General features: G+C 35.4%; 1 protein-coding gene and 1 long non-coding RNA gene across 2 annotated transcripts; one reads left to right on the top strand and one right to left on the bottom strand.

Moving 5' to 3' along the window:
- Positions 1-254: 254 nt before the first annotated feature.
- Positions 255-15,023, bottom strand: stxbp3 (syntaxin binding protein 3). The gene is made up of 19 exons (XM_038295071.1): positions 14,900-15,023; positions 11,954-12,003; positions 11,730-11,811; positions 11,540-11,616; positions 11,379-11,451; positions 11,188-11,288; positions 10,039-10,184; positions 7,403-7,496; positions 7,019-7,143; positions 6,819-6,917; positions 6,673-6,730; positions 6,509-6,574; positions 6,235-6,315; positions 4,208-4,343; positions 3,959-4,065; positions 3,741-3,839; positions 1,866-1,951; positions 1,166-1,314; positions 255-909 (listed from the first exon to the last, which is right to left on the bottom strand). Exons 1-19 carry the CDS (start codon positions 14,943-14,945, stop codon positions 806-808), a joined length of 1,779 nt encoding a protein of 592 aa, XP_038150999.1. The 5' UTR covers positions 14,946-15,023; the 3' UTR covers positions 255-805.
- LOC119789886 lies at positions 11,750-13,424 on the top strand. Its single transcript, XR_005281656.1, has 2 exons — positions 11,750-11,838; positions 11,935-13,424. It is a non-coding gene; the product is annotated as an uncharacterized LOC119789886 (long non-coding RNA).
- Positions 15,024-15,192: the final 169 nt, after the last annotated feature.

The following is a 15,192-nucleotide window of genomic DNA, read 5'->3' as shown; positions in this document are numbered from 1 at the left end:
ATATGTCTCAAATGATGAACTTTTGCTTGTTTTGTCGTTGCTGCACTACCGGAAGTTATACCACTGCTGTATAGTAATACCAGATGATAGCGATTTTAAAAAGCACATCATTTTATAAACAAAAATATAACTAACCTATATAGAAAATACTAATAAAAATTTATTTTTACATTTTTAAGTTTAAATTTTAAATTTTCTTTAGTAGATGATGCTTTTAAAAAAAATCCAGAAACGAAAGAAAGAACTCATAAAAATTGCTTTTAAGAGTTGAACTACTTCATCCATTTATTAGTCAGTTGTTCAATCCCAAGAAAATATGTAGGTAGTTATTAAAAAAAAAACACACATTATATTAAGTGTTTACTAATCGGCAGTGATCAGAGAAGTCAAAATGATAAAGCAGGGACTTGGTCGATACATACAGTATATACAGCAGCTTTGTGCTTTTATTTCCCCACAGCTATTTTTTCTCTGAATGCTTTTGAGCGTCTTTCTTTAAGAAGAAAGGTTAGCACGGCAATGCATTAGTGATACTTTAAGATATAGTTGCGGTCAGTAGGATGAGGTTAGTTAATATTAAAATGCAATCTAACTGTGAAGCAACAAACACTATAGACAGGTAATATTTGAACACAAATAAGAAAGTCTGACAAGTAGAATGAAAATAATAAAGCAGAATTTGTCCTCATACCTGCAAACATAAATGTGCATTCAGTAAAAAGAAAAAAAAAAAGTTAAGAAACAGGTAAATTCCCTTCTGTTTTCCAATCAGTAGGCTGAGCTGAGTGATACGAGATGTTGAAACTCAGGCGTTGCTCCTTTCTTCTATTGTAAAGGTTTCCATTGGACCTTTGCTCAGAGCTTTAATGTCTTCCAGAAGATTTATGGGAGTCAAGATATGAGAAGACCCTGGATAAAAACAGGGAGAAAAAAAAAAATCATACTCTTCATTAAACAAACAAACAAAATAAATATTTTCAGAGTTCTGACAGGCACCAGCAGGGGGCGCATAGAGTCAGAAATAAAAGCCATACAACATTATGTAAGGAGGGCATTTAAGCAGGTTATTAAGAGCATTAGTGCATGTTTGAAGTACGCTCAATGAAAAACACAGGCTGATTTTGGAGACTTTTCCTAAGTATTTTGATACTGCTTTAATACTAACCTACGATGACCTCGCAGGATTTTACCGCCTGGGTGACCTCATAGGCGCCACGCATCTCAGAGTAGGTGATGCCCCCAATAACAAAGATGATGAGGCGTGAACCAGTCCGGCGATCATCCTGGGAGCTGGGTTTGTTTCTCTGGCGGGCGCTGGAGAGGATGGACGTTAAGATATTTAAAAGAGAGCAGGTGAACATTCGATTTCAATAAAAAAACAACAACACAAAAACAGAATACAGCTGAGAACAGATTGTCCTTCGTTATTAGCTTTAAAAAAAAAAAAAAAAAACACTTCCAAACTAAAAACTGCTCTTTTTTTATAATCAGTACAAGTACCATAAAGTTATCAATCACTGATAACATGGACAGCATGGCCAAGGTACCTTTTTTTTTTAGACTATATGGTGCAGTTTCTTATGGTTTATTGGGTTTTCTCTTCATCAGAACATCCTTTTACAGACCAGCTGATTTTTTTGCATTTAAAAAAGGACTCATTAGCTTGCTTAACTTCCAATTCTTTTGATTATTTTGGCCTCTAAAATGTAAAAAAACAAAAAAAAAACTTTGAGCACCGGATTATTCTGAAGCCATTATATGCGTCGTATACTGAGGAAGTTTTGATGCATCGGTGGTGATTTCCGAGACCATACACTTCATATCCTATCTGTGTATCAATCGATGGTTCTTTTGTGATGACCCACCTGACGGCTCCAGATCCATTCCAGGCAGCAGGACACTCGGATTGGTGCGGCCATACTCGGGTGTCCAGTTTGTTCTCCACAGCATCCTGTAGAGACGACATTTTTCTACATTAATGTCAGCAATGTTCTTTGTAAGAAGCGCAAACTAATCATTTATATATCAGATAAAGATAAAAGGAGAAAATTGGGGAAGCAGTTTTTTAGACATCATAAGAAACATTTGCTGGCTGTTTCATAAATGCAATCACTTCCCTTGCTTCAGTTAAAGAGTTAATGATGCAACAATTCAGACGAAAACTGTTCAAAAATGTCCTCCAAGGAGGAAGCCCAAGGCAAAAACTAATATTGATAAATAAATATTAAAACCCCCTGTTTTATATTAAACAAAACCATCTTAAACATCCCAAACACTTTTTGGTAGATATTCTGTGAACCAATGAAGTTTCAGGATGACATATAGTATATACAGTATATACAGGGTTTCTTCCTTTGAATTTAATACAATACCTTTTTACCGTCACATTAATTTAATACCAACATGACTAAGAACTTCAACTGTGATGGGAACTTTTCAACACTAGTGGGGAGAAATCTCTCTGTCTCCTCTTTCTTTTGCCTTTTCTCCCTTTTTTCTCCTCTTCTACTTTGTCAATGTAGTGTCCACATAAATTAGTCTCTACATAAATCGTAACAAAACTAATTACATATATAAATCAAGCAGAGCACTATGGCGAAAGCGATAACACTCCACTTGTGAGAGTAAAATCTGTTGGGCTCTCTCTGGCATCAAGACGATTCTTATTGTCCCATTACCAGATAGGACAGTTAAAAAAAAAATCTTTAGTGGGGAGAAATCAAATCTAGCAAGATTATTTAATTTGAAGGATCCTTTGTTACTTTTTTTGCTTCACTTCAAAATGGTAGAAATTAACTGCTACAATTCAGATCAGTTGTTTTTCTTTTTGTTATTTAACCAAGATAGTCCCACTAAGATGAATAATCTCTTATTTGAAGGAGTTCTGACCAAAAGGCAGCAAAACTGTCAGATTGTGATCAGACATTTTAAAACAAAGACAACCTACCGAACAAGCCTGGTGAAATCTGTGGCACACTACAAACGAGGTGAAACTGCTCCTTTCAGTTCCCCATTCATTTCAGAAGGAAGGTTTTACACATATTTTTAAGAGTCAAGTCTAATTGTTCCTTTTCAACAGAAAAGGAACAGAAAGAGAAAACACAAACTGGTGAGAAAAGCAGTTTCTGTCCTACTGTAGGCTGCACTCTGGACTCTTTGAAGGAAGTTGCTGAGAGGAGGGTGGTGTTCAACCTTCCATCCATCATGGACAACACTTTCCACCCTTTACACCAGAGTGTGGAGGAGCTCAGCAGCTCTTTTAGTGAAAGACATTTACACCCTGTTTGTAAAAAGGAGCACTACTGCAGGTCATTCATCCCTGCTGCAAAAAGACTCTACAATGCGACACTGCAACGGCAATAACCTGTGCAATGTATAATGTGCAAACATTATTTGATATCACGTTTTTTTTTCTGTTGACATCCACTGCAATGGCTACGTAAATATTAATCTAAATAAATACCCATGTAAATACCCTGTGCAACAACCCTGTATAATAACCCTGCAATTAAAATAAAAGAAAAAGCTGTCATATATGGACGCACTGCATATACTGTATATATATCCCATGCACCCTTTTCTTCCTTTGGCACCTTTTTCCTCTAATGTAATGAGTACATTTCTCCACTGTAAGATCAATAAATTCAATCAATCAATCAATAAAGCCGTTGTTCCTTTCCTGTTCCTCAACAACAGAAGAAAGGTGCTGACAGTTTGCGGTTTGTTTTGCCCCCGCTGACCTCCATTATATCTTTGATGACTGGAGTCCATCTTGAAAGGTTGTAGGTTTCCTCTTCCAATCGCTCTCGTCGGCTTGGCTTGCGGGAAAATAAACTAGGCTGAAAAGAAAAGAAGAAAGATGTGTGATGATTTTACACGGATGGTAAAGACTTGATCTTTGAAATCACAGCATTCTCTCCAAGGAGCAAACTTTTAAGTTCTGTACTCCTTTGTGTACCGTTGTGATGATCTGGACACCCAGCTCTTTCCAGTTCAGGATAAACTCTCGCTCATCTTCGATTTTAACATGTTGGATAAATTTGTTCAAGTTCTCTTCAGTTGTTCCTGTTTGGATCCAAAAAAAAAAAAGAATGAAAATGGATTAAATCCGATTTAAAATATTCATAATTACAAAATGTTATTATTTTGTCCAAAAAGTTATAGATCAACAAAGGTTGGCTTTTAGGAGGTGGGATGACAGTTTTACCATTTACACTAAAGATGTAGAGCAGCACAGCTCTGATCTTGTCATGTTTGCTGAATGGGTTTAGCAGCACAGGCAACAGAGTCCTCATGGGATCCTTGACCTTTGCCCCATCAACGTCAGAACCAACAGCCAGGTCCTACAAAGAAATCAGTCTGTTTAACATCCTAAAACTACACTTAAAATTATAATCAAACCATTTGACCAAATGGATGTTGAATTTGGTAACAGAAAATGAATAAGTAAATAAAAATAATAAACAAATTAAGCTTTTGTATCCCCCTTTTAGATCTAAAATCAGCACAAACAAGAAATAAATGGTTTATTTATCACAGAACTATCACAGAGGTCCAGCTCTGTTATGCAAGATAATGATCAGAAACATTTCAAAAGAGGGGAATCTATGAACAGAAACAAAAACCGTGAGTCTTTGTAGAAGGAAGAGAATTAAGAGAAACCTTAAAAATTTAGGAAGGACAGGAAGTTTATCGACTGGTGTAAGTAGGATTTGAATGATGTTGTTGAGGAATTATTACCATTTCTATTTGATGTAGAATTTATTTTCTCTCCATAGAATCACAGAAATAATGGAATTAGTAAAAAACAAAAAATGCAGAAAATGCTGACAGAGGAAACCCCTGCTGGCCTGTATATGGATAACATTTACGATTAATAAGAAATAGAAATGTGGAAGAGAGATATCTATATCAATCCAATATTAGCCAAAAAAAAATCCTAATATTGGATAATAGTTCGACCGGCATTACAAATCCTGATATACTGATAGAAAGTATCTGCTTCCGTTTAAGGTTAACCCAGTGGTTAATACAACATGGGTCAGTTGTTTGTATAACTACTTTTTTTGACTATTGTTCTCTGATTTAGTAATATTACTTAATCAACATGCATTATACATTACAAAATAAGTAATAAAAGCATGTATCACTTGTGCTAATATATTGGGTCAATATCAGTATCAGCAATGAAAAAGTTCTATTGGGACATCGCTACCGATTAACCTGTGATCATACAGAGCTACAACGTTTAGAAGCCCGTAGACGGCTGGAGATAGGACTAGCACCCCTCACGACCCCGCTTGGGATAAGCATGACAGAAAATGGATGGATGGATAAAGCAGAGAGAAGCAACATCTGCACAAAGAGCATTACGAGGAACCACAGAGAGCCAACTTCCAGGTGTGCAACACAAGGTCGTGATGAAGCTGCCATGCTAAGAGTTTGAACCAAGCTAATATTTGCAAATGAGCTCCTTTTGGAATTCAATATATGACAGTGGAGGTTCCTGAAATTCAGCAGGTTTATTAAAAACAAATAAACACGTAGAAATGTGACTTTGTTCATGTAAATTAACCACCAGTTCTGAGGTAATAACCTTTTGTAATCTAACACAGACTTGTGCACTTTTGGGGCCTTACTCTTAAGTGCTATGTTATGTCCTCACAATGTGTTTGAAAAATCAAATTCTTTAACGGTTAAATCTATTTTATTTTTATGACCTTATTTTAACAATGGCACAATTTTTTTGTTTTTTCTGCATGCTGTGAATGTTTCCCCACTTTAGGGAAGTAGGAAAGCCTGCAGTGTAAGGAGAGCAGGAAGAGAACTGACAGGCTGGTGATAAAAGCCTTCCTTCATGGCTGGTTCTCTGGTTCTGGCCTAAAGGAGCTGTGAGACAGACGTTAAGGTTTTGTGTGTATGTGTGTGCTGGGTGTTTTAGATGTCCAAAGCGTAAGGACAGAGCTTCCTGTTATCTACTTCCTGTGTCAAAAACCTGAACCTGGATTTAAAACATTTAAAAAATGTTGGGAATACATTCTAATAATGAAGCAGTCATGCAACAATGGGACGGTTTTTGCACCTATATGTCTACAAACTGATTTGCACTAAACCTCACTGTTTTATTCTTTGTTATTTTTGTTGTAATGTTTTTGTTTTGTTTATGTTTTAAAAATTGAAAAATTGAAAAAACTTGAATTACAAAAAAAAAGGAGGGACTTTGTCCGGGCAAACCTGCTCAGCTTTGCAGAGTTTCTCCACGTTGTTTGCGAAAAATTTCATGCAATCCTCAGCCAACTGCAGGTGAATGGTTTTCTAGAAAAATGAATAATATAATAGTTACTTTTAAGATGAGTGTTTTGTTTTACAGGGAGGCATTTATGGAGGCAATTTTTTAACATGTATATTTTTAACTATAATATGTAGGAAATCAATTCTAAGATGAGAAGCTGCGCATTTATTATCTCCATCTTTTCCTATTTACTAAGTGAAAAATAACTCTCTGTACCTCGGTCAGTTGCTTTCGGAACGAAGGCATCTTCTTCATCATTTGTGCCAGGTTGCTTATTGTGATCTGAAAAGACAATAGTTCAAATGAGCAAACTGGTTTAATGAACAAGGAGAAGATTTTAAAAGATGAGGGAGACGCATGGCAACGCTTTAGCTCTGTACCTTCCCATCAGGCTGTTTTTTACTGGCAGATATTTCCTTTACCATTTTAGGAATCTGTCTATAAGAAGATGAAAACAAGAGTGAAAAACAAGAAAAGAAACCGAGAAGCATTGATGCAGCAGTAAGATGAACCTTGGGACACCTACTCTGAGACCTCGGCGATGTGTTTGTGTCGAAGTTTGACCCACAGCATGTCGTCCTCGTTCAGCAGAGCCTGCTTCTCTGAGCCGTCTTTGGACTTGTACCTGAATGTGAGATCATCCACACAGCAACTTATAGCTTTCTGCAACACGTTGGAGCCAAGAAATGGTGTGACTTTAGGATAAGCAGCTGAGTCAGGGTTTACTTGTAGGTGTCGTTCTGGATATCAATGAGGTCATAGGCCATGGCCTGGTAGGTGAGCTCATGGAGGATGGGGCTTACTGGGTCGAAACCTCGCTCTACGATCAGCAGCTGGGCAGGAGTCTTCTCCTGCCACCATTAAGAGGGTAAAGCTTTAAAACATACGCTTTAACAAAAGAACATGATAAAAACAGAAAAGAAAAAGGTTTATAGTACAGTACTGTTCTATCACGCCACTAATGTTCGGGAAAAAAACCCTGCTTCAGGCAATGTAATAAAAGTTAGCATGAACAAAGGAGGGTGTGAAAAATAAGACTGTTATCAAAAGACTTCGGTTCACACCCAACAGCAGAACTTCTCTACATTCCTTGCTCAGCAGGCATCTCACCTTCTTCTTCCCGCTGTCGTCCAACTCGTAGTGTTTGGAAAGCTTGTCGTCGACCAGCTCTGCAAGAGTTTTGGCGTTCACCATTTTGTCGTCTCTAGTTTGGACATAAACAGTTATATGCAGGTGTTGAGTTTTACAGTTATAAAAGCCACCCAGAGGTTTCAGTGACACCGTTGTTCAACAGTATCTGACTTAACAACCTCACCTTCATCTCGTTGGATGAATGTGACATTTGAAAATAAATCAATAATTTGACCCTCTTACGGTTTTATCATCGTATCCTGTTTTTTAAAGTTTTTAACACATTCAAGTTTGTAGATGGTAAACTTTTCATTTATTAACCCAGACATTTTCAGTTTCATTATTAAGAGCGTTGAGAACAGCAGAGAGGATCATCGGGACTTCCCTCCCCTCAATAAAACACATTTCATCTTATTGCTGCGTGTCGTGAGCCCGTAACATCATCAGTGACCCCTCACACCCCCACCATGGACTATTGTCCCTGCTGCCCTCTGGGAAGAGGCTTTGCAGCATTCGATGCTGGACCAGCAGGTTCTGTAACAGCTTTTCCTCACTGCCATTAGACTCTAAATGTTGTGTAAAATTGGTTATTTTCTTTATAAAAAAATAAAAAATAAATGTCAGACTGTTGAAAAACACTAAATCAAGTCACAAATCGAGACTCTGTATCACACTGACAACATCATACTTGCACTACATGATGAATCTTCAAAATAGAACTCAACTCGGTGTTTCTACTGCTTTTTGCACCATTTTTATTGGTTATTTTTGCACTGGTCTGAACCTTGCACATGAATGCCTTTTGCACCATGGCTCTCCCACACTAATTATATTTTGATGACTGCTGCACTTTATTTTTAATTTTTATGCTAAGCTGCTATTCAAAACAATAAATTCACTGTCGGAAAGCTGTATAAATGAAATTTCGTTTTGTATACACTGTGTACACAAAGTTGTCTAAGGGTACTTTACATTCAACTAGAGGCAGACGGAAACATTGGTCTGCCGATATTTTCAGCTGAAGGTTTTTATTAGTGCGACAATAAAAAGAAAAGAAAACAAAACATGCATCGGATCACTAATTTGTTCATTTAGCAACCATGTCTTGAGATTAAGTGAGACACATGGATTTCAGGCCCCTCTGTTTGTTATCAACTCTTTAAGTTTTGTTTGCTTTGGTATCAAATGTTTTATTTGTGTTCAAAATTAGACTTGTATAACATTTGTTTTTATTTTTTTGAGCTTTTACAGCAGTGGCTTGTTTTATGAACAGTAGGCTGACAGGAAAGGGGATATGAGAGAGAAGGAGAGACATGCGGGAAAGGATCACAATATTTTCTGGCTTTAAATTTGCACATTTCCCTCTCTTATATGTTGTGGTTAATAAGCAAGTCACTTCGAAGTTGAACCTGTTAGAGTATTTCAGTAGGATCATTTTTTTTATGCTTATGCAAATTATGTAATATTGTGAACTTCAGCTCACAGTCAGCACTGGTCTGAAGTTCCAAACAATGTTTTCTAAATAAAAGACAAACGCCACATAGAATTAATTAAAAAACCATATTACTATGCAACTAAATGTTTTCATTTTTGTACTGCCCTTTTTTGCATTAAATGTAAGTCAATTGAAACGAGAGTGACTAAGAAGGCTATCAAGAGTGGATAAGATTAGGGATGAAACAATTAATCGTGATTAATCGATTATTCAAATGATCTCCAACTAATTCAGTAATCGCGTAATTGTTAATTGTAGTATAGAGACTCTAAAAATATGCTTTTAGCAGACAGAGCAACCCATTCAATGCAGCAATTATACCAAAATTGTAAAAAACTATAAATATTTTGCATTTAAGAAAAAACTTTTCCTCCCTCAATATGCTCTATCCAGAACTCCTCATGTGGAAAAGTTTGAGTTTCACCTGCTTTAATTTTGTAAAAAAATCTTCTTTAAGGAACCTTTAGCTATCGGATTATCAATCCGTTAATTGAAAAAATTATCAATAAATTGATCGATTTGAAAAATATGAAGCTGTGACCTAGATAAGATACTTAGTCCATATAACAATTCAACAGGACCCCACTTTTTTAAAGTATTTTATAAAGTGTTTCATAACTTCTGTTTCTTCAAAAGTATTTTTTTAGGTATAACTATTGCAATTTTTTTTTTTTAAACATGTCTGGGCTTCTGGAATCAGATTACAACTATCTCTGGTAAAATTGCTTTAATCCATATAAAATTGGCTGAGATCATCAAAAAAGTGGGGTAACTTGTTGTTAAAATTAACCGATTGTGCAATTTATTTTGGGAAAATCATCTTCTTAACCATGCAGAATAGTTTAGAAATCATTTTGCATACTGTAGTCTTAAAGTTCAATACTTTTCCAAGGAATGGCTAAAACATTTTAAGGGGCCACAACAACCCAGATAACATCTCTTTAGGGCCTTCAGGGAGCATTAAGAGTGAAAACAAGTAAGATCTGGAATAACCCTAAACCTATAAAGTTCCTGTAACAGTTTGGACATACACTGCAAATTCTAACAATAGATGTTCCTCTGCTTAAGGCCTCAGGTGTGCTGTAACCTGGGAAGAGAAAATGATCCTTCTCCGGCTTACTTCTTGTATCTGACCCCCGGGTTCTCGTTCAACGTGGCACAGAGGGTGACGAGCTGGTCTGCCAGAGTCTCCAATGTCTTCCTTTTCTCCTGACTGTGAGGACTGTAGATTTTTCGGAAAGCCCCCGGATCATCACAGGTAAACACCTTCAAAGCAGTCAGTAAAAAAGTTTTATCCAGCATCGAAATGCATCTCTATAAAGCAGAATATCATTGAAAAGATTCATTACACATATTCACATCAGATAATCCATATTAAAGGTATGTTTATATTACATAAACAGGAAATAGATTAATTCTAACCCTACCAACTGATCTATATGTCTGTGTATTGGACAGTATATGCAGTCAATGCATGGTGTTGCTTTGATTTGGGCATCTAGCTCCTCTGCTTAGGGGATGCAACAGTTGTAGACTGCATCTGTTTTTAATGGTCTACTGAAGCAGTGAACAGGCTTTTGTTTTTAAAGCCACACTTTTTCCTTTTCACTCAATTTTTCAAATCAAAATGCTCAGACAAAGCCATCTTCTGTAGCGTTGATATGCTGTGCCTTACTGTTCATATTTTGGGGCTTTATATTAACAGCCTTTTACTAAGAAGTTTTGCCTATGATTCAGCACCAATGAATGCCACTTATGCATTATAGTAATGCATTTTTGTGTAATGTTAGAGACACACAGACCTGATACCAGTTTCATGTACTTGTAAAAACAATCTGATGCATCAGACTGATTCCACTTTTATAGCTGACGAAAGTCATGAAAAACGTTAAGTTTTTCTTAGCTCCAGCTGGTGCTTTCCTAATTCGCACAAAAAAAAAATCCTAATTTTGACTGAGCCTTTTTTTTTAGTATTCACCTGATATACATTAGCAGCAAGTGCTGAAACATAAGTATTTAAATCCCCAAAAATCAGTTTTTTTTTTTATCTTTTGGTGTTATTCTAATATTCTGTTTTCCAAAACCAAACAAATGTTAACAGAAAGCTTACAAGAAGGCAGAGAAAAGCTTTTTTAGATTAATAGAAATACAGGAAGCAGACAGGAACTGCTATGAAGTCAGGATCATTGCATCATGATGTTAAGCTTCCAACACCCTTAAAGTTTTAAGCATGTCTTTCTCTTGCACAACATGAGCTGCAACTATTTACCTGGGCCTCCTGTGGTAAGAAGGAAATGTTGATTTCCTTGCAGACACGGATGTACTTTGCACAGTAAAGCTTCATATTGTTAAACAGGTCATCAGGGCAGTCTGTTGAAATCAGACAACAATGTCACGGTCTACTTTGATCATGTTATATAAAAAAAAATGTATCATTACGAGTAGTTATAGGCTACTTACAGTCTGTGAAATAAACATAAGCCGATTTGTATTTCGGTTTGGGTTTGAAGTCAGCTATGAAGGCGTCCACACACTGTTAAAACAATTTGAATGCATTCATCACAACAAAGCAGAATCCATTTGAAATCAAAGTGTCCTTCATCTTTTCTGTAATGACAAACCTTGGAGGTAGGCGTCATGAAGTAGATGGCCTTCATTTCAGGTACAGGCTCTCTGATTTTGAAGAGATCCTCCACAACTAAACAGAGAAGGTTTTAACTTTAGAAGGAATCATCACACAACGATCCAAACAGAGTCTCCATTTGATTCCAGGTTTTGCCTCAATATCTGCACTCAAACATCATAACCTACTTGTTATTCTTTCTTCCATTAGATCGGACATTTTGCAGCATGATGAGAGAATCTTGGTAGTGAAGGGGTCCAAAATCAGTATCTGTATAGGAAAATTTACAAACTACAAGTAAATACCAATTCAAAATTCCATCACTGTTGTCTAGTCAAGTCACGTCTGGATTAATCATAACTAAAATGTGAATTTCTGTTTATGTATTTGCAGGGCGGATGGGTTTTCCTACCTTCCATACTTCAGATTTCTTACAGTCTGCAATTATTGTGTCTTTTATTCCTGCAGAGATACAAAACAATATTAGGAATTAAGCTTCAGCATCAACTTCATACTAATGGATGTAGAAAACTACCACAAAAAGAAATCCTACTGGGTACAAAACTTCAGTTTTTACAGATTATGAAAATATTTGGTTCTTATGTATCACTTAAAAGGATTAAACAATAATCACCAAAATAAACCAGTTGATATTAATCTTATTTATCATTGGTTTAGGAAAAAAAAAAAAAAAACTTTTTAAACGAAGTTACTGAATAGCTGATTTGAACTGGCTACAAATCAGTGCGTAATTTGTTCATTTTGAGGTGGGATTTAGGGAGTTTTATTCATAATTTCATTTCACATTTAGGCTGAAATAATCCTGACAGAAATCATGGGCATGTCTCATTTATTTAGCATTGATCAGTGGTTAAACGATATTGCATTACTACAAGTGTGACTCAAGCCCTCACCTGCAAACAGCGGGGGATAATTACAGGGAATGGTCAGTTTTCTAAGTTGCACAAAATATAAAGCATCAACTTAAAGATTTTTATAAATTTAGCATAAGTACAGCTAATTAAAATTTGTTATACTAGTTCAGAAAGTGGAGCTCATTTTTTATATAGATTCATTACACATAGAGGGAAATATCTTAAGCAATATCGTTTGATTAATTAAATTATTATGGCTTACAAATAATTTTAAAAAGTATTTTAGTGTTTCATAAGATCAATAAAAAGAGAACATTTTAATCAGGAACGTCAGGCCTATGAAAAGTGTTTTCCTTTGCATGTTTTAAATTGTTCAGGGTTTCTTCACACCTGCCACTTTTGTTCATTTGAAATGGTCTGACGTTACATCTGTAATAACAGCATCAATATTCAAAGCAGAGGTTGATTTCTTCAGTTTGTGCTTCTTTGCTCTGTCCTGCAGTCGTCATTTCAGACCAACAAGAATAACATAATTAACCCACTTTTATCAACCTTTTATAAAAAAAAAAAAAAAATTTAAAATCGATAAGGAGGCGAATAAAATATAGAAAGCATAACTGTTACTTAATTTTAGCAATTTTTATTTCATATCTTTGGCCCATGTTATGAAAAGAAAAGCAGTGAATCAATGTGGAACTTTCTTAGAAATTTTATTAGGATTATGTTATTTTAGAAGAAGTAATGGTTTCATCTCCTTCATTAGAAACCTGTGATCTTCACAAAATCAGAAGTAAACAAGCAGAGGTAAAGAAAAATTTTTATTTTTTTTCTCCTCAGCTCCTGAACAAACTCCTTGAAAGTCTGCTCTGTACAGAAAAGGTTGGCTTAATTAGTTCATGCATGAAAACATTATTGTTTACTAAAGCTGGACACTAGAAAGTCTAAAATGTTTTAATCACTGCTTTTAAATACATTAAATATTTGTTATGGTGATGTATGTCCTTTAAATTTTGTGTGAAGTTTTTCAAAAATATTTGCTTTAAGAATGGTCTTATACTTTTGATTTTAATTGTCTAAATACCTTAAAATGATGACATTTATACTCATGATCATCGACAATGCTTAACTCCACTAAGCACACATTTTGGACAAAACACAATGGAAAAAAGGAATTTTTACCCAAATATTTCACATATTTCTTTTTTTTAAATCATGTTTAAAGTATTTTTGAATATCAAAGTGCAGATTTCATTGTTGGAAATAGGCAACAAAATATTCTTTTTTTTTTTCTTCCAATTAGTCGGATTGGGTGATTTAAATCAGCCGCTATTATTTGTAAACATTATAATCACCTCATATTTTCACAATATGTGATAAAATTCCAGTGTTTGGTTCATAGTTTCATCCATCTGGCTCAGGGGAGGAGCTAGATGGGGGGCCAGGGGTAATTAATCACCCCTGTGGCAACCCCTACATTTTTTTTCACTCAAGTAGAATATTTAAAACAATTTAAATTTTATATACATTAACAATTACTTGACAACAAAAAACACTGTGGTTAATTATGCACATCAATAAACCAACATTAGAGAGGATTAGTACAGAATTCATGCTCTTTCAGACCTAGATGTTGTGTTATAAGAGAAAATGATGTGACTGTGCAAGTCATTCTAAGAGTCTTCAGTGAAATCATATATATTGTAAATAACTATTTTAATAAAAACCTATTAAAATATAAATTCATGTAGATATTAGTACTTGTAAATATCAATTTAATGTTGAATGATATTGATAAAAGTAGGTAAGTAAAGACGATGGAAACGATGTTCGATCCAGAACTCAAACCTGAAAGAATTTTATCCAATATATCTTTTATCTAGATGGATGTTTAAATATATGCATCTATTTGTTAGCAAAGGCTGTAGGAAACTATAGTTAGTCTTTATTTAGAAAATATGGACGCTTGTTCCTGTTGGAACAGTGTAGATTGACCCTAAGGTTCTGGTGCCTATCCACTTTTGGCCACCCCTCAGTATACAGTTGTTATTGTCTGGCCACCCTTATAAAACTTTTCTGGCTACGCTTCTGGTCCGGCTATATTTTTAACCGAAGCCCATCAGATATTCATTCAAGGCACCGATCAGTTATGGGGAAATGTCTCATTTAAACTTGAATAAAAAACGCCGCATTTTCGAAAAAAAAAAAAAAACATTTAAAACTGTTTTAGAAGCAAGGAAACTCTGTCATCTTAGCCACATTGCTTTGTTACTACATCTTCTTTTAGGAGAAAACTTCTGAAGGTGACAGCAAGTTTGTTTCTGTCAGCTGTAGTGTTTTTTTTCTTGCGAAGGAATAAGGTGGGGCTCCAAGACAAACACAAAGTGACCGCTTTGTTATTTTTCCGAAACTGGAAAAAGAACCAATAAATGATAGTGTCAAGTCTGAATTAAACATAAAGGAGCAGAAAAGTCTAGGTGACTTACTTTTCCAAACTATTCGTTTGAGCCCGTGATCCGAGCCTGCTGCCATCTTGTTTTCCTCTTTTTTTCCCCCGGTTTATGTGACACATTTCCGGTTGGGTGACGGATTCTAGATTGCGTATAAAGGGTGCGACTCAGCGACGCTGTAGTTTTTTTATTTATTGAACCTAGAGAGAAAAAATTTGGATGAATGAACAAATAAATTAAACAATATATTTAATAATGAACGGAGCATTTTCATTTTAATAATGCTTAAAGATTGTTAATATTAATCAGACACTTTTGTTAAAGAATAC

Source organism: Cyprinodon tularosa, unplaced genomic scaffold (assembly GCF_016077235.1).
Source record: "Cyprinodon tularosa strain WSP-4 unplaced genomic scaffold, ASM1607723v1 ctg35, whole genome shotgun sequence".
NCBI classification, from domain to species: domain Eukaryota; kingdom Metazoa; phylum Chordata; class Actinopteri; order Cyprinodontiformes; family Cyprinodontidae; genus Cyprinodon; species Cyprinodon tularosa.
The sequence above is the reverse complement of the archived record's forward strand: the minus strand, read 5'-3'. Positions and strand labels throughout refer to the sequence as shown.